This window comes from Mobula hypostoma, chromosome 4, assembly GCF_963921235.1.
Source record: "Mobula hypostoma chromosome 4, sMobHyp1.1, whole genome shotgun sequence".
Lineage (NCBI taxonomy): Eukaryota > Metazoa > Chordata > Chondrichthyes > Myliobatiformes > Myliobatidae > Mobula > Mobula hypostoma.
The window spans coordinates 102,219,190-102,239,318 of record NC_086100.1 but is presented as its reverse complement, the minus strand read 5'-3'; the positions used below and the strand labels follow the sequence as shown (position 1 = coordinate 102,239,318).

The window sequence follows — 20,129 nt, the reverse complement described above, 5'->3', positions numbered from 1 at the left end:
GGTCACCTGACTATAGGAAGGATGTGGAAGCATTGGAAAGGGTACAGAGGAGATTTACCAGGATGCTGCCTGGTTTAGAAAGTATGCATTATGATCAGAGATTAAGGGAGCTAGGGCTTTACTCTTTGGAGAGAAGGAGGATGAGAGGAGACGTAATAGAGGTGTACAAGATAATAAGAGGAATAGATAGAGTGGATAGACAGCACCTCTTCCCCAGGGCACCGCTGCTCAATACAAGAGGACATGGCTTTAAGGTAAGGGGTGGGAAGTTCAAGGGGGATATTAGAGGAAGGTTTTTTACTCAGAGAGTGGTTGGTGTGTGGAATGCACTGCCTGAGTCAGTGGTGGAGGCAGATACACTAGTGAAGTTTAAGAGACTTTTAAGAGTTTAAGAGAGTTTTAGTGACTACTAGACAGGTATATGGAGGAATCTAAGGTGGGGGCTTATATGGGAAGCAGGGTTTGAGGGTCAGCACAACATTGTGGGCCGAAGGGCCTGTACTGTGCTGTACTATTCTATGTTCTATGTTCTAAAATCCAAATACACCACATCCATTGGTTCTCCCCTATCCACTCTACTAGTTACTTCCTCAGAAAATTCTGTGAGATTCGTCAGACATGATTTTCCTTTCACAAAGCCATGCTGACTTTGTCAGATCATTTCACCGCTTTCCAAATGTGCTGTTATCACATCTTTGATAACTGACTCTAGCATTTTCCCCACCACCGATGTTAGGCTAACCGGTCTATAATTCCCCGGTTTCTCTCGCCCTCCTTTTTTAAAAAGTGGGGTTACATTAGCCACCCTCCAATCCTCAGGAACTAGTCCAGAATCTAAAGAGTTTTGAAAAATTATCACTCATGCACCCACTATTTCTTGGGCTTCTTCCTTAAGCAGTCTGGGATGCAGACCATCTGGCCCTGGGGATTTATCTGCCTTCAATCCCTTCAATTTACCTAACACCACTTCCCTACTAATATGTATTTCCCTCAGTTCCTCCATCTTACTGGACCCTCTGTCCCCTACTATTTCCGGAAGATTACTTCTGTCCTCCTTAGTGAAGACAGAACCAAAGTAGTTATTCAATTGGTCTACCATGTCCTTTCTCCCCATAATCAATTCACCTGTTTCTGTCTGTAGGGGACCTACATTGGTCTTAACCAATCTTTTTCTTTTCACATATCTATAAAAGCTTTTACAGTCAGTTTTTATGTTCCCTGCCAGTTTTCTCTCATAATCTTTTTTCCCCTTCCTAATTAAGCCCTTTGTCCTCCTCTGCTGGACTCTGAATTTCTCCCAGTCCTCAGGTGAGTCACTTTTTCTGGCTAATTTGTATGCTTCTTCTTTGGAATTGATACTGTCCCTAATTTCTCTTGTCAGCCATGGGTGCACTACCTTCCTTGATTTATTCTTTTGCCAAACTGGGATGAACAATTGTTGTAGTTCATCCATGCGATCTTTAAATGCTTGCCATTGCATATCCACCGTCAATCCTTTAAGTGTCATTTGCCAGTCTATCTTAGCTAATTCACGTCTCATACCTTCAAAGTTAGCCTTCTTTTAGTTCAGAACCTTTGTTTCTGAATTAACTATGTCACTCTCCATCTTAACGAAGAATTCCACCATATTATGGTCACTCTTACCCAAGGGGCCTCCCACAACAAGATTGCTAATTAACCCTTCCTCATTGCTCAATACCCAGTCTAGAATAGCCTGCTCTCTAGTTGGTTCCTCGACATGTTGGTTCAAAAAACCATCCCGCATACATTCCAAGAAATCCTCTTCCTCAGCACCCTTACCAATTTCTTTCACCCAATCTATATGTAGTTTGAAGTCACCCATTATAACTGCTGTTCCTTTATTGCATACATTTCTAATTTCCTGTTTAATACCATCCCCAACCTCACTACTACTGTTAGGTGGCCTGTACACAACTCCCACCAGCGTTTTCTGCCCCTTAGTGTTATGCAGCTCTACCCATATCGATTCCACATCCTCCCGACTAATGTCTTTCCTTTCTATTGCATTAATCTCCTCTCTTACCAGCAATGCTACCCCACCTCCTTTTCTTTCATGTCTATCCCTCCTGAATATTGAATATCCCTGAATGTTGAGCTCCCATCCTTGGTCATCCTGGAGCCATGTCTCTGTGATCCCAACTATATCATATTCATTAATAACAATCTGCACTTTTAATTCATCCACCTTGTTACGAATGCTCCTTGCATTGACACACAAAACTTTCAGGCTCGCTTTTACAACACTCCTAGCCCTTATACAATTATGTTGAAAAGTGGCCCTTTCAGAACAGTTTAAGAATAAAAAGGAATGACTTGCAAAATACAGTTAAAATTTATTTTAAATAGGCATTCAATTTTACTCAAACACGATTGTCTACAACATCAATGAGTACATTTTGATTTTTGTTTCTCCCCACCCTCCCTGAAACCCATTGCTTCCTCGCCACATTGAGAGGAAGGAGTAAAAATGCAGATTGGACTCCAGAGTTATCACTATAACTAATAAAACAAAATGTAACTGGTGAAATAAAGTTTAACTTGAACTTCTCAAGCTGCATCCTCAGATATTCATAAATACTTCCTAATAGAATCACCAAATACAGAAAGTACTTAGCTCCAGCAGAATCTGTGCAGAAAGAATTGGAATTGATTCTTCAAGTCAATGTTCTTCATTGGAATTAAGAAAAGTTACAAATCAAACCTGGTTTAAAGTTACAGTGGAGGGGGAAAGATGGAGAGAACAATCCCATTTCAATAGAAGTCTGTTTGTGGATCTGTGTGACAGTCCTTGCTTCAATCATACTCAGCTCCATTCTTCATTCTTTTCCCACTACATTAATAATTCTACTGGTGCAAGCTCCTGCTCACATATAGAACTCAACAGTTTCATCATCATTGCTGCCACTTTCCTGTTTGTTCTCACAGACATCCTAGGAAGCTTCATAGATCCAGACTACACCTGACTGTGCTATTGAGTAACTGTCCCTGTTTCAGTCCTGTTCAGGTTTCTGCACTGTCATCTCACTTGCCAGAGTATTATTACTTGCTGTTCTCATACAGAACTTTAAGTCATTGTACATTTGCTTTGTGATTATGTCTTTGCATTATCCATCTCTGATTCTTCCCTTCTCATTATCTACTTCTTCTTCTCGGTCTCAGAGGAGAGGTTGGTGATCAAGATCCATTGCTAATCCATAGACTCCCTGTGGCTATCTGAAGCACATCTCCTCCAACCCGGGTTTCTGCTTGGACTCTATTTCATTTTTTTCCAGTTTCCCCGCCACCATCATATCAGTTCTGATGACAACACATTGCAACACCACTGCTTCTGAGATGAGAAGTACACACAACGTGCTCGAGGGGAAGAAGTGAGGCAGCATTTAGAGAGGGGAATAAGCAATTGATATTTCAGGCCAAGACCCTTCATCAGGACAGAAAAGGAAGGGGGAAGAAGCTAAAAAGTTGAGGTAGGGGAAGAAGTACAGGCTGGAAGGTGATAGGTGAGAGCAGGTGAGTGGAAAGGTTTGTAGTTTGGGGAGGGGGCAAGTTAAAAGGAGAGGGAGGAATCTGATCGGAGAGGATCATGGATGAAAGTGAAGGTGAAGGGGGACCAGATGGAAGTAATGGGCAGGTGAGGAGTTGAGAAGGGGTGAGAGCATAATCAGAATGGGGAATGGCAAAAGAAAAAAAGGAGGAGAGGGAGAGATTACTGGAAGTTAGAGAACTTAATGTTTATGCCATCAGGTTGGAGGCTAACCAGATGAAATATGAGGTGTTGCTCCTCCAACCTGTGTTTAGCCTCATCATAGCAATAGAGGCGACAATGGACAGACACGTCAGAATGGGAATGGGAAGGCGAATTGAAATGGGCAGCCACCAGGAGATCCTGCATTTTGCAGCTCAACAAAATGGTTCCCCAATCTGTGTCAGGTCTTGTGATGTAGAGGAGGTCACACCGTGAGCACTGCATACAAAAGATGACCCTGACAGACTCGCAGGTGAAATGTCACCTCACGTGGAAGGACAGTTTGGGGTCCTGAGTGGTGGTGAGGCAGGAGGTGTAGGGGTAGGTGTAATACTTGTCAGGCTTACAGGGATAGGTGCCAAGAGGGAGATCTGTGGGGAGGGTCAAATGAACAAGGGAGTCACACAGAGAGCAATCCCTAGGGAAAGCGAAGTGAGGAGAGTTGGGAAAGATGTGTTTAGTGTTAGAATCCTGTTGCAGATGGCAGAGGTTTGGAGAATGATGTGCTGGATATGGAGACTTGGAGCTTGGTAGTTAAGAACAAGAGGAACCCTATCCCTATTACAATGGCGGGAGGAGGCTGGGATAAGGGCAGATGTGTGGGAAGTGGAGGAGATGCAGGTGGGGCAGCATGAGTAGTAGTGAAAACAGAGGTCAATCATTGGTAATGCTCTAACGTCCAATAATCTCTACCCTCCCCCCGCTTCTCTCTTTTCCCATTCCTCATTCTGATCACCCTCTCACCCCTTCTCTTCTCCTGACCTGCCTATCATCTGTCTCTGAATCCCCTCCTCCCCTTTCTTCCATGGTTCACTGTCCTCTCCTATCAGATTCCTTCTTCTTCAGCCCTTTCTCTCTTCCATCCAGCTCCTCCCAGCTTCTTACATCATCCTCCCTCCCCATCACCTGGTCTCATCCATCACCTGTTCTTCCCTACCACCTTCCTTCTTATTCTGACTTCTGCCTCCTTCCTTTCCAGTCCAGATGAGGGGTCTTGGACCAAAACATCGACTGTTTATTTCCCTTCAAAGATTCTGCCTGTCCCTTCTGAGCTCCTCTCGCATTGTTTCTCAGCATCTGCAGAATATATTGAGTTCACAGTATTTAAGTGATGACTTCCCCATTTCCTTTACCGTAGTTCCCTCTGCCACAGTTGACAGGACTCTGAATTGCATTGACTTTCTCCTCCCAATCAGAACAAGCATTGGGGCACCTTGTCCTTACATTTCACACGACTAGTTTTCACATTCATTGGATCGTCCTCTGTACCTTACAGTGTGGTGACATTGATGGCTCATCTCCTCCCCTCCCTTTACACCATTTGATTGCTTCATGACTCTCAAATTCACGTACTGTAGGCCATTTGCACTATTCCCCATTCCTCTTTCACATCTCACCACTCTACCACAGGGGTACAACACCTGCCCTTTTATCCGAGGATCCAAATGAAACTTCAGCATGAATCTGTGCTACACTTCAATAAAGTGATCTCTATAATGATGAAACCAAATGTAAATCGGGTGACTGCTTTGCAGATCATTTCCATTCTGTCCTCAGGAATGCCTCTGAGATCTCATTTACATCTTATTTTAATGCGTTGTCCCACTCCCATCTTGACTTTCCTTTGTTTATATTCTTACACTATTCCAATGATGCTGAATGTAAACTCAAGGAACAGCATCTCATTTTCCACTGCAGCCCATTGTAGCTGTCAGGACTTAGACTGAATTCAATGGTTTCAGATTACCAGCCTTTCCTGTTTGTTTCAGAATTGACTAGTTCTGATGAACAATCATCAGCTTGGCATTTTAACTCTGTTTCTCTGTCTGACCTGGTAGGTACTTCCAGCAATCTGTTATATTTTAGATTTCCAGCAATTGCCATGTTTTATGCCATTTTTGCATTTCTTTCCTCTGTGTTCATTCAGTTTCCCCTGTTTACAATTCCTGCAGACAGATCAGTTGTAATATCATTACTCATGTTCGGCACGCAGCACCAGATTCCACGCCACGCAACTCAGTTTCTTTCGATTATACCCTATCACTGACATTCCCTTTGTTTTTCCATCTTTCCGATACCTTTTCCTGGTTCTGATGAAAAGTCGACAATCTGAAAAGTTAACTTTTTTTCTGTGCAGATGCTACCTGACCTGCTGCTTATTTCTAACATTTTATTTTTGGTTCCTTGCTTTTTGATTGGTAGTTTTTATATTTTTGTTTAAAAAGTATACTGTGGGTATTTGTGAATGCATATGCTTTGTAGTAATTTAGTGCTGTTCTTGATTTTGAAGAATGTGCAGCTCAAAACTAAAAGATGACCTTTGATGTAATAAAAATGGGATGTAAGGTAATAAAAATGTTCTATAACATAGGTTTAAAAACGTTAATCAAGATGGTAAAGCAAGCCATTTAGCTAAGACATAAAGGGATTATGGTTCTGCTCTGTGTCTTGTAATGACCTTTTCATATTTCTGCATTATTCCTTTTTAAAAAAGTAAATGGGAATAGATCTTTAAAAAGTAGCATTAATAATGTGTAGTCTACCACTCATTAATACCTTAATGTTAAATATTAAAATAATTACCAACCCACATCTGGCAAACAGGCTGACAGCTGTCTGTGGGTTTTGACGCTAAGTTTACCAACCAGATAACAATGAAAGGAATCATTTCCCAGCTCAGCCAAGGAGTATCAGAGCAACTCACACGTGTGAAAACGGTTTTGCTAATGGACCTCTGTTCAATGAAAGCAGCAGGAAGTGGGTTTGAGATTGGAGAGGTGAACAACAGCAAAAGTGAAAAATGGCAGCAAAGCTTGCTGCTATAAGCACATATTTAATTATCATGATAGTGTTTAATAATTAATGGATAGATTTATTTATAGAATGCAAGGAGCTAAATTAATGGTAAAAATTGAGAGACTTAAACTGTTGCAAACAATAACTTTCAGGAAAAAAAAGTTAAAGGAGCCCCCATTTGACCTAGTCATAATGTCCAAATTCACATGCCACTATTCTGAAGCTGGGAGAGGGAATTATTTGAAGCACCTTCAATTACTCCAAAAGACTGAGGTTTGGTAAAATACTGAAAGGCTTTTATTCACTGTACAATACGACCTCCACAGTGAGTGTCTGCCCCCGGACTGAGGGAGAGGGGCAAGGTGAACACCTTTATACAGGACTCTGTGGGAGGAGCCACAGGGGCAGTCAGCAGAGGGGTGTGTCCAGACAGGTAACCGAGTTGCAACATATATACATGGTTTACCACATTCACCCCTCCTTTTTTTAAAAAGAGTCCCGCGGGGTGAAGTGACTCACAATATTTACAAGAAGTGTATTTACAGGTTAAGTCTATCAGGCGGTCGAGTCCGTCGCTGTGACCTACGTAGCACCGGCGATGGCGGTTGTGCTGGCTCCGGCCTGACTTCAGGTGCCAGCACATTAGGCGTCGGTAATCCCTCGTGTGCATCGCGCCCGGTATGGGAGTGTCGTGTGATGTCTGTATAGGGTTTGGGGTGCACGGTGTCTCGTAGGTACATACATTGGTGGGTACGGGGTCAATAGTCACCACGGAGTGTTCAGGGTAGGGGCCCGGAGCTCCTGTGGGCGCCAGGTCTCGGATGGAGACCGTGTCCTCCCGCCCATCAGGTAAAACCACATTGGCATACTGGGGGTTCGCATGAAGTAAGTGAACCCTCTCGACTATCGGGGAGTATTTATTGCTCCTCGCATGTTTCCGGAGCAGCACTGGCCCCGGGGACGTCAACCAAGTTGGTAGGGTGGTTCCAGTGGTCGATTTTCTGGGAAAAGAAAAGAGCTGCTCATGAGGGGTGGCATTGGTGGCCGTGCATAACAGGGAGCGGATAGAGTGGAGTGCCTCGGGAAGGACCTCCTGCCAGCGGGAGACCGGCAGTCCCTTTGACCTGAGGGCTAAGAGTGTGGCTTTCCATACCGTGGCATTCTCCTTCTCCACCTGTCCATTCCCCCGGGGATTATAGCTCGTGGTCCTACTGGTTGCAATTCCCCTAGCCAGTAGATATTGGCGCAGCTCGTCACTCATAAACGAGGACCCTCTGTCACTGTGGATATAGCATGGGTATCCGAACAGAGTGAAGATCTTGCGCAGGGCTTTTATAACTGACGTGGTAGTGGTGTCGGGGCAGGGCATGGCGAAGGGGAACCGCGAGTACTTGTCAATTACGTTAAGAAAGTACACATTGCGGTCGGTGGAGGGAAGGGGGCCCTTAAAGTCAACACTCAGTCGCTCAAAGGGGCAGGTGGCCTTGATGAGTGGTGCCTTTTCGGGTCGGTAGAAGTGCGGTTTGCACTCTGCGCAGACTTGGCAGTCCCTGGTCATCATCCTGATCTCAAGGGAGTAAGGCAGGTTCCCGGCTTTCACGAAGTGGAAAAGCCGGGACACTCCCGGGTGGCAAAGGTCTACATGTAGGGCGTATAGCCGGTCGATCTTCACGCTGGCGCATGTTCCCCGGGATAGGGCATCGGAGGGCTCGTTGAGCTTCCCAGGCCTGTACATGATGTCATAGTTGTAGGTGGAGAGTTCGATTCTCCACCTCAGAATTTTATCATTTTTGATTTTGCTCCGCTGCTGATTATTAAACATGAATGCGACTGAGCGCTGGTCAGTTAGCAGGGTGAACCTTTTGCCGGCAAGATAATGCCTCCAGTGCCTAATAGCTTCCACTATGGCCTGGGCCTCTTTCTCCACCGTGGAGTGCCGAATTTCAGGACCTTGAAGGGTACGGGAGAAGAACGCCACTGGTCTTCCTGTCTGGTTAAGGGTAGCAGCCAGCGCAAAGTCAGAGGCGTCACTCTCTACTTGGAAGGGAATGGCCTCATCCACCGCATGCATTGCTGCTTTGGCAATGTCCCCTTTTATGCGGTTGAAGGCCGCGTGGGCCTCGGCAGAGAGGGGGAATGTGGTGGACTTGACCAGGGGGCGGGCCTTGTCTGCATAGTTAGAGACCCATTGGGCGTAATATGAAAAGAAGCCCAGGCACCTTTTGAGGGCTCTGAGGGTAGTGGGAAGAGGGAGTTCCAACAAGGGGCGCATATGGTCGGGGTCAGGGCCAATAACTCCATTCTCCACGACACACCCAAGGATAGCAAGTCGGGTGGTCCCAAATACACACTTGTCCTTGTTATAGGAGAGATTGAAAGCTTTGGCCGCTTGGAGAAATTTTTGGAGGTTGTTGTCGTGATCCTGCTGGTCGTGACCGCAGATGGTGATGTTATCCAGATATGGGAACGTAGCCTTCAGTTGGCACTGGTCCACCATCCGGTCCATTGCCCTCTGGAAGACAGATACACCATTCGTGACACCGAAGGGGACGCGCAGGAATTGATAAAGCCTGCCGTCCGCCTCGAAGGCAGTGTAAGGGCGGCCCTCCCGGCAGATGGGGAGCTGATGGTAAGCGGATTTTAGGTCTATGGTCGAGTACACCTTGTACTGTGCTATCTGATTGACCATATCCGCGATGCGGGGTAGAGGGTACGCGTCGAGCTACGTGAACCTATTGATGGTCTGGCTATAGTCCACGACCATCCTATTCTTCTCCCAGTTCCGAACAACCACCACCTGCGCCCTCCAAGGACTTGTGCTTGCCTCATTGACCCCCACCCTGAGCAGCCGCTGCACCTCCGACTTAATGAAAGCTCTGTCCCCCGCTCTGTACCTCCTGCTTTTAGTTGCCATGGGTTTACAGCCGGGGGTCAGGTTGGCGAACAGCGGTGGGGGAGGGATCCTGAGGGTGGGGAGGCCGCAAGTGGTGTCGGTAGTGTGGCAGTTGGCATGGTGTTGGGTGGGATGCGCGGGTCGGTGTGTGTGTGTGGTCAGTAGCGGGGTACGTGACATATCTCTACAAAACAAGGGATTTATGACAGTAATTGGCGGGAGGGGCCCTTCATACTTCATTGTCACGCTTTTCAGGTGGCTCTGGAAGTCCAACCCCAACAGCACAGGGGCACACAGTTGAGGCAAGACCAGTAACTTAAAGTCCCGATATTCTGTGCCCTGCACCACTAGTGTCGCTACACAACCCCCCCCCCGGATGTCTGTTGTATGCGACCTGGAGGCCATGGTGACCCTCTGACTTACCGGCCGTATTGTGAGTCCACAATGCTGCACCGTGGCCGGGTGGATAAAACTCTCCGTGCTGCCTGTGTCAAACAGGCAGCTTGTCCTGTGCCCCTCCACCAGGATGTCCATCATTGACCTTGCGAGCTGGTGGGGAGCGCTTTGGTCGAGGGTCACGGAAGCCAGTGTGGGTTCGCTGTCTTGGTCCGGCGTGGTGGGGTACCCCGTGAGCACCCGTTGGTCGTAGGCGGTGGGAGGTGGCGCCGACCAAGGTGGCCGCCCCCATGTCTCACACGTGGTGGCAGTGTGCAGGGAAGATGGCGACCCCCACGTCTCGCACGCGGTTTTGACTTACAGACCTTGGCGAAGTGGCCCTTCTTTCCGCAGCTGGAACAGGTAGCTGTCGGGCCGCGCAGCGTTTCCGGGGGTGCTTCTCAAGTCCACAGAAGTAGCACTTCGCGGACTCACGACTGGCTGCAGCCGAGGTCGATTCGCCGGCGGGTTGTGGGATCTGCGGCGCCCACGAGGCCATCGGGGGATCGCGTGCCTGGAGAGCCTCGGAGTTATGCAGAGCGGCCTCCAACATATCAGCCAGCTCGATCGCCGAACTTAGGGTAAGATCGGCTTTTTCCAGCAGCCGCTGGCGCACGTACACTGACCTGGTCCCCGTGACGAAGGCGTCTCTCACTAGGAGCTCTGCATGCTGCGCCACCGTCAGCTCCTGGCAATTGCAGGCCCGCACGAGTGTCTGTAGGGCCCGGACAAACTCAGCACTCGATTCCCCGGACCGTTGTTGCCGTGTCGCTAAGCGATGCCGAGCATAGACGCTGTTTATCGGCCGCAGGTATTGACTTTTGAGTGCATTCATTGCGCCGTCGTAGTTTGGCTGGTCTCTGATCAGCGAATAAACCCGTGGACTGACCCTGGAGAGTAGAACTCTGCGCTTCACTACGGGGTCGGTCGCTTTAATCTCCTATAGATACGCTTCGAAGCAGGCCAGCCAGAGTTCGAAAGTGTTTCCAGCGTCAGGCATTTGCGGATCGAGGTCTAATTTTTCTGGTCTCAGGGCCTGTTCCATGTTTTAAAACGTACAGCGAATAAAATTGAAGCACCTTCAATTACTCCAAAAGACTGAGATTTGGTAAAATACTGAAAGGCTTTTATTCGCTGTACAATACGACCTCCACAGTGAGTGTCTGCCCCCGGACTGAGGGGGAGGGGCAAGGCGAACACATTTATACAGGACTCTGTGGGAGGAGCCACAGGGGCAGTCAGCAGAGGGGTGTGTCCAGGCAGGTAACCGAGTTACAACATATATACATGGTTTACCACATTATTGCAAATAATCTGGACAATATTTACTCCTTAATGCATATCAGTAAAGGAGATTACTTACTGTAAAGGATCATTCGTGAGGCAGAGGCATAAATAAACAGGAGTTACAGGGAGATGTAAAAGTCAGGAGACAGGTAGCTGGGTGACTGTCAGGAGAGGGAAGGGGAATAGATAGAATGAGCAGAGCACCCCTGTGGCCGTTCCCATCAATAATAAGTATACCGTTTTGGATACTGTTGGTGGGGACGACCTACCAGGGACAAGTTACACTGGTTGTGTCTTTGGCACTGAGACTGGACCCTCAGCTCAGAAAGGAAGGAGGGAAAAGAGGAGAGCAGTAGTGATAGGGAATTCGATAGTTAGGGGGACAGATAAGAGGTTCTGTGGGGGAGATCGAGAATCCCGGATGGTCTGTTGCCTCCCTGGATAGAATCAGACAGGACAGGAAAATTTTTAATTGGGGAAGGGCAAATTATGAGGCTATAAGGCTAGAACTTGCGGGGGTGAGTTAGGATGATGTTTTTGCAGGGAAACGTACTATGGACATGTGGTTGACATTTAGGGATCTCCAGCAGGATGTTAGGGATAAATTTGACCCGGTGAGGAAGACAAAGAATGGTAGGGTGAAGGAACCATGGGTGACAAGTGAGGTGGAGAATCTAGTCAGGTGGAAGAAGGCAGCATACATGAGGTTTAGGAAGCAAGGATCAGATGGGTCTATTGAGGAATATAGGGTAGCAAAAAGGAGCTTAAGAGGGGGCTGAGGAGAGCAAGAAGGGGGCATGAGAAGGCCTTGGCGAGTAGGGTAAAAGAAAACCCCAAGGCATTCTTCAATTATGTGAAGAACAAAAGGATGACAGGAGTGAAGATAGGACCAATTAGAGATAAAGGTGGGAAGATGTGCCTGGAGGCTGTGGAAGTGAGCGAGGTCCTCAATGAATACTTCTCTTCAATATTCACCAATGAGAGGGAACTTCATGACAGTGAGGACAATATGAGTGAGGTTGATGTTCTGGAGCATGTTGATATTAAGGGAGAGGAGGTGTTGGAGTTGTTAAAATACGTTAGGACGGGTAAGTCCCGGGGCCTGACAGAATATTCCCCAGGCTGCTCCATGAGGCGGGGGAAGAGATTGCTGACCCTCTGGCTAGGATCTTTATATCCTCGTTGTCCATGGGAATTGTACCGGAGGATTGGAGGGAGGCGAACATTGTCCCCTTGTTCAAAAAAGGTAGTAGGGATAGTCCGGGTAATTATAGACCAGTGAGCCTTACGTCTGTGGTGGGAAAGCTGTTGGAAAAGAATCTTAGAGATAGGATCTATAGGCATTTAGAGAATCATGGTCTGATCAGGGACAGTCAGCATGGCTTTGTGAAGGGCAGATATTGTCTAACAAGCTTGATAGAGTTCTTTGATGAGGGTAGTGCAGTGGATGTGATCTACATGGATTTTAGTAAGGCATTTGACAAGGTTCCACACGGTAGGCTTATTCAGAAAGTTAGAAGGCATGGGATCCAGGGAAGTTTGGCCAGGTGGATTCAGAATTGGCTTGCCTGCAGAAGGCAGAGAGTCATGGTGGAGGGAGTACATTCAGATTGGAGTATTGTGACTAGTGGTGTCCCACAAGGATCTGTTCTGGGACCTCTGCTTTTCGTGATTCTTATTAACGACCTGTATGTGGGGGTAGTAGGGTGGGTTGGCAAGTTTGCAGGTGACACAAAGGTTGGTTGTGGATAGCGTAGAGGATTGTCGAAGATTGCAGAGAGACATTGATAGGATGCAAAAGTGGGCTGAGATGTGGCAGATGGAGTTCAACCCGGAGAAGTGTGAGGTGGTACACTTTGAAAGGACAAGCTCCAAGGCAGAGTATAAAGTAAATGGTAGGATACTTGGAAGTGTGGAGGAGCAGAGGGAACTGGGGGTACATGTCCACAGATCCCTGAAAGTTGCCTCACAGGTAGATAGGGTAGTTAAGAAAGCTTATGGAGTGTTAACTTTCATAAATCGAGGGATAGCGTTTAAGAGTCGCGGGGTAATGATGCAGCTCTATAAAACTCTGGTTAGCCCACACTTGGAGTACTGTGTCCAGTTCTGGTCACCTCACTATAGGAAGGATGTGGAAGCATTGGAAAGGGTACAGAGGAGATTTACCAGGATGCTGCCTGGTTTAGAGAGTATGCATTATGATCAGAGATTAAGGGAGCTAGGGCTTTACTCTTTGGAGAGAAGGAGGATGAGAGGAGACATGATAGAGGTGTACAAGATAATAAGAGGAATAGATAGAGTGGACAGCCAGCGCCTCTTCCCCAGGGCACCACTGCTCAATACAAGAGGATATGGCTTTAAGGTAAGGGGTGGGAAGTTCAAGGGGGCTATTAGAGGAAGGTTTTTTACTCAGAGAGTGGTTGGTGCGTGGAATGCACTGCCTGAGTCAGTGGTGGAGGCAGGTACACTAGTGAAATTTAAGAGACTACTAGACATGTATATGGAGGAATTTAAGGTGGGGATTATATGGGAGGCAGGGTTTGAGGGTCAGCACAACATTGTGGGCTGAAGGGCCTCTACTGTGCTGTACTGTTCTATAAGATCTATTACCGATTATATTGGTGCTTTTGGTAGTTTGATCTACATTGTTGCACTTTCTATAAAACGTTTTCAATAAGACCTTGATGACGGTAAAACACAACAGAACATTGCAAGATTAGAAAAGATAACTGCATTCGAAAGGCAGATGCTGCAAATCTGAAAGAGAAGTAGGAAATGCTGCTCAAACACCAGGAATTCTGCAGAATGTGGAAATTCAAGCAACACACATCAAAGTTGCTGATGAAGCCACACTCAGGTTGGAGGAACAACACCTTATATTCCCTCTGGGTAGCCTCCAACCTGATGGCATGAACTCGACTTCTCTAACTTCCGCTAATACCCCACCTCCCCCTGTACCCCATCCGTTATTTATTTATATACACACATTCTTTCTCCCTCTCTCTCCTTTTTCTCCCTCTGTCCCTCTGACTATACCCCTTGCCCATCCTCTGGGTTCCCCCCCCCCCCCGTTGTCTTTCTCCCTGGGCCTCCTGTCCCATGATCCTCTCATATCCCTTTTGCCAATCACCTGTCCAGCTCTTGGCTCCATCCCTCCCCCTCCTGTCTTCTGCTATCATTTTGGATCTCCCACTTTCAAATCTCTTACTAGCTCTTCTTTCAGTTAGTCCTGACGAAGGGTCTCAGCCTGAAACTTCGACTGTACCTCTTCCTAGAGATGCTGCCTGGACTGCTGCGTTCACCAACGACTTTGATGTGTGTTGCTTGAAAATGCTGCTAATGCTCCGCAGGTCAAATAGCATCTGTGAGGAAGAATGAGCATTCCCCAGGATGACAGGATGGACAATGGTTATTGAAACATATTTAATTATTGAATGTCAGCTGGCAGCAGTTATTCATTTGTTACTTGAGAAGAAAGTAACTACTTATTGTGTTGGTATCTAGACTTCAATCATCACTGGTGAAATGTCAGTCACTTTGAATAGAATAGACCCACAACTTGATCAGATGTAGTTCAGATAGACAAAGACTGCAGGGCTTTTCTCAGTTGGGATTTCAAGCTGAGGAATTTGTCAGTTGAGCCTGAGTAGGGTGAGATGGAAGCACACAGGAAAAAGCACGTGATTGGGGTAAAGATTACTGTATCAACATAATGGGCAGAGAATGAGAGATCTAAGTAGAATTAGATTTACTGCAAGTGGAAGATGCTCCCCATAATGGAACCATGGGCCAGTGGGTGGAATTAGAACGATTCATTTAGCAGACTTCTCACCATGTGCTGATAGTAACTGTGTTCTACAGAGACAAGTTTAATTCTCTTTCATTTGTCAGGATTCTTGATCATCGTTACAAGAGCCTGATACATAGGCAATTGCTTCCTGTGGATTATTATCTCCCCCAAGTGGAATGTAGGTAAAATGCATAAATTCATTCAAATAAGTGAGCTGGTACAGCCGATTGCCTGAAGTTCTTCAAAGAATTTAAATTACAAGGACAACTTGTGAGATACTAAACAATTTTTCAGTGAGTTTGCTGCAGGCCGTAGAGAGGACATGTACATAAAGTTCAAAAAGAGCCACCCGTTGTTGAGAAGACTGTACGGTCTATCCTTCTCCCTGTTAATGCTCCCTGTATATTTGTACAATAATGAAACTTGCTTTTTTATCAACACAAGAATATTATATGATAGGGTAAAATTTAAGCAATATTATTAATCTTTTAAAATATTCATTCTAACCTACTTTCTGTTTCAATCGATCTTAACTATTTGGTTTTAATGCTGAAGCATTTTCAGTTACACCAGATGTGCTACATGTTCCACACCAAAGCGCGTGAGGAGGAGGATAGAAAGGAAATATATTTGTCTATTTTCAGGCCCTTGACAGCCTACAGATCAACAATACTTCTTCACAGACCGTCAGAACTACAAAGTTGTTGCTTTACTTGTGATTATTTGTTACATCTATTTTCCAGAACAGAGTTATGATTATGTTGTTGGAAAAAATTATCTCTTACTGTAAGCTTGAGAAAGAAATAGAAGCAAGTCATGGGTTTTCCATTCCACTTATCTTTTACACTTTGGTGTGTATAAATTGCTGGATGCATAATTACTCGTTTATTTCGCAACCAGCCTTATGTAAGGGCTAAATCCAAATTATTGTTGCCGTAGAAAGAGTCTTCATGCATTGAGGATGTGGAAATGGTTCCAGGAGTATGTTCTATGCATGAGTGCGGATGTTTTGGCCTAAGTTCTGCCAGGTAGTCTCTTTTTTTTGGGCGTGTGCGTGCGCATTTGTGCGTCCGCGTGTCCGTGCGTGCGTCCGTGACGATGTCTTTTTCATGGCTTTTTACAAGGCGCGGAGCAAGAGAGAGAGACTGCGTGGCGCGTCACTCCTCACACAGAGATTTTTGCAGTATTTTCCTTTTATTTTTACAAGGTCGAGTTGCGATCTCGACACTCAACCCGGCACGGATGGAAGGCGTACTCGGGAGCGGACCCGACTAGTTTCGAACCCGGGAACCTCCGCTCCCGGGTCCGGCACCGATATCGTTGCGCCACCAGTCGGCCCTGTGCCAGGTAGTCTCAATAATGAAGGGATTATTATGTGATAACTGATATTTAGTAGAAGTGTGCAATTGGTCATTTGGTGCTTCATCCTGCACAACTGATCACAGTGGCAATATAGCAGCAAGAGAAACCCTGCACCATCAGCATTTAATGGGATCAATAACTGGTTGCAAGATGATTGCTGACTGATACTCGTACTGAATGATGACTCAATCCTGTGTATTGGGTGCTTTCTTCCATTATTTAAAATTGCTAGTGTTTATAGAACCTGGCTTGGCAAGTTCTAAAGGACTTCAGCCCTACTTCATGGCCTGTTCTCATCCATTGTTCAAAGCACGGCTGCATTGCTCAACATTCTCCTTTGATGCAAAAGCATAAGATCATGAGCTGTAGAAACATCAAAGGTGGAAAAAAGGGAGAAAGGGTCTTTGCAGGGTGAACAGGGAACTGTTGTCTTAGATGAACGTTTAAAGATGGCCTTGCTAATTTTATCATGCGAAAATCTGCAGGTGCTGAAAATCCAAGCAACACACACAAAATGCAGGAGGAGCTCAGCGGTCCATGCAGCAGCTAATGGAAAGAGTGAATGGTCAACGTTCTGGCCGAGACCCTTCTTCAAGACCGATAAAGGTTCTCAGCCCAAAGCATTGATTGTTTACTCTGTTCCATAGATGTTGCCTGGGTTGTTGAGTTCCTCCAGCATTTTGTGTGTGTTGCTAAATCTGTCACCCGTTTCTGTCACAATGGTAGCTGCTGAGCAGGTGAGAACCACATTGTTAGTGGATATCAGGATAATTATGGCCGTGACTTTTATACTTGTTGAGATAATTTTAGATTGGAGTTGAAAATACTTGCAGAGATTGCTGCCCATTGAGAAGGAAATCAATGGTGATCTGTGTTTGTCGAGAGCTAATTAAATTGATTTCTTTCACCAGAGACCTACAAGCAGGGAAAGGAAAGGTTGAAGAAAGGGCACTGGAAGGATGGCATTGGTGAGGTTACACATCCAATGGAGCCTGAGGGAACACAGTAGATTTGCATCTGGCTAAACCATTACCACACTAATGTTATTTTAGCAACGTTAGTAATTGTTGGAAAGGTGGTAGCCACTAGAAATCTGAAGTAAAACCAGAAAATGCAGGAGGTACCTAAGCAGGTCAGGCAGGATTTGTGAAAAGAGAAACAAAAGTTAATATGTAGAAGTAAAGACCCTATACAAAGCTCTGTGCAAGGATGCTGCTTGACTCATCCATGCTCCATTGGTTTTCAGTTTTACTGCTAATATCCCAAGCATTTCATTAAACATACTAACACATTAGCCTGTGGCTGCAATCCACCCATGCCTGGCTATGTCCCCAGACTTCTTCCCAAGCCCATTTTCTCTGTGTGTTTGAGATCATACGGACACATATGCCTTTCACACATTAACTGCTCTTGCACCACCTCGTCCTGTAGGAGACAGAAGCAAGCCAATGAATATCATAAATTGGCTCTCTGGACTGTAATGACTGAAAAGCTGGTGGTGACTAGCTGTAAAAATAAGTGAGAGTTTTGGAGTTGTGAGAACTAAAGGCCAAAATGCAGCATTTGAGGTATGAACCAAGAATAGGGAGTGGTCAGCGGTTGGACATTATCTTTGGAAGGATAAATAGAGTTAACATTTCAGATCAAAGATCCTGAATGCCTGCAGCATTTCAGATTTCCATCATTCTGTTTGGTTTTATTTTCATAGTGATTGATAATGTGAGCTGTTAAGCGGTGTGCAGTTCAGTGACAATCTTAGGCATCCGTTAGTCTTGCGAGACCATGGATCTGCACCTGGAAAGTCTTCACTCTTCAGGGAACAGGCTAGGCAGGGTTGTATGGAAGACCAGCAGTTGCCCATGCTGCAAGTCTCCCCTCTCCACGACACCGATGTTGTCCAAGGGAAGGGCATTAGGACCCTACAGCTTGGCACCAGTGTCATCGCAGAGCGATGTGTGATTAAGTGCCTTGCTCAAGGACACAACACGCTGCCTCGGCTGGGGCTCAAACTCACGACCTTCAGATCGCTAGTCAAATGCCTGAACCACTTGGCCACGTGCCCACACAATATTGTTATTTATTTTCATAGTGAATGATAATGTGAGTTCTTAAGTAGTGTGCAAGTTAATGGCAGTAGTGTTATTTATTTTGATAGTGAATGATAATATGAGTTGTTAAGCAGTGTGCAGGTTAATGGCAGTAGTGTTATTTATTTTGATAGTGAATGATAATGTGAGTTGTTAAGCAGTGTGCAGGTTATGGCCTAGTGTTATTTATTTTCATAGTGAATGATAATGTGAGTTGTTAAACAGTGTGCAGGTTAATGACAGTAATGTTATTTATTTATTGAGATACAGCGTGGAACTGCCCTTCAAACAACCCCCGATTTAATCTGAGCCTAATCACGGGACAATTTACAATGACCAATTAATCTACCAACCGGTACATCTTTGGACTGTGATAGGAAACCAGATCACCCGGAGGAAAACCGTGTAGTCATGGAGAGAATATACAAACTCCTTACAGACAGCAGTGTGAACATGTAACATGGCAATTGAAGGTTTTTTATTGACCTCAACTGTACGTGTGAACTTATCGATATGTTTTAAAGCCATTCTTAGCTACCTGATGGTAACAGTTGTATAAAGAACAGGTAGTATGAGGACCATAAGTGATGGGAGCAAAATTAGGCCATTTGGCCCATCGAGCCATATGCTGGCTCATAGCTTGCATCAAAAGCTACAGCTACAAGCTATAACCAGGTTATGGTGGAGCAGACGTAATGGTCTGAAATTGAAGTTACTCGTATGTCACGTGCACACTCATTTAGGGCCGTTAGTGAATTTGGCCCCAAGGGATATTCTTTTGTTAACATTCTGAAGTGTTTGGATTCATCTCTGTTGCAGGATCTTTGGTCACATTAGCTTCCGCTCAGATTGGGAACTGGTAAAAGTGGACTTCAGACCATTGTTCCGCAGACAATGTTCACCCAATGACTATGACTCCTGGGACCTAATGAATCAGGTATTGCAGAGTGAAACAGAGAAATAAAGATATTGCATGTGAATGTTTGATACACACTCTAATATCATAAACTATTGTTATTTTTATATCAAACTAAAGTCAGCTGAGAATTAGGGAGCACAGCTCACTTATATATTTATGAGTAAAGATGATCAATTTTCTTGAGGGCAAGAAGGATGGATTCTGCAGGATTAATTAGCTAATGGCAGCTGATGCCAGGTCAATTATTAATTTTAAATTTAGGATATAGACTTTTGATAACCAAGACGATAAATAATATGTCCCAAAGGCAAAATGGAGTTCGATCGTATGTCAGCCAGAAGCAGTTAACTGAGAAAATAAATGTGTTCTTATATTTGCCAACCTTCTAAGGGCCTCTTCGATTCAAGTCATTAGGTTTTTATAGTAGGACACTTTAAAAACATATAAATATACAAAAGTATTCAATTTACAAATTCAGCAATGACAGTGAAAGTTGAGAGTCAATATTGCCTATTTTGCATCATAGCACTACATCAGAATTACTCCTGATGTAGTTATTGTAAATGAATATTACAATTTATTTAAAAACCCATTATTTAAGTGGTAGAAATCAAAACCTTTCTATTAATCATTATTGCTGGTAGCTTTTGCCCCACCTCAAACAGATGTGGATATCACTTTGTAGTTCGAGATTTACTGTGTCAATGAATAATGTAAATGCATAGTAATTCATACTGGTACACCATTGTCAGTGAAATAGAATGTGATTGTACTTTAATTTCTGAATTTACCTA

At 45.2% G+C, this 20,129-nt stretch overlaps 1 protein-coding gene across 3 annotated transcripts in view; it reads left to right on the top strand.

Moving 5' to 3' along the window:
* The window catches only part of sorcs2 (sortilin-related VPS10 domain containing receptor 2), a 738,192-nt gene that overhangs the window by 639,944 nt on the left and 78,119 nt on the right, over positions 1-20,129 (top strand). For all 3 annotated transcript variants that reach the window (XM_063046317.1, XM_063046318.1, XM_063046316.1), the window contains exon 15: positions 19,236-19,353. In XM_063046317.1, the coding sequence (XP_062902387.1) occupies positions 19,236-19,353 (118 nt within the window). The remainder of the gene's footprint in view (positions 1-19,235; positions 19,354-20,129) is intronic.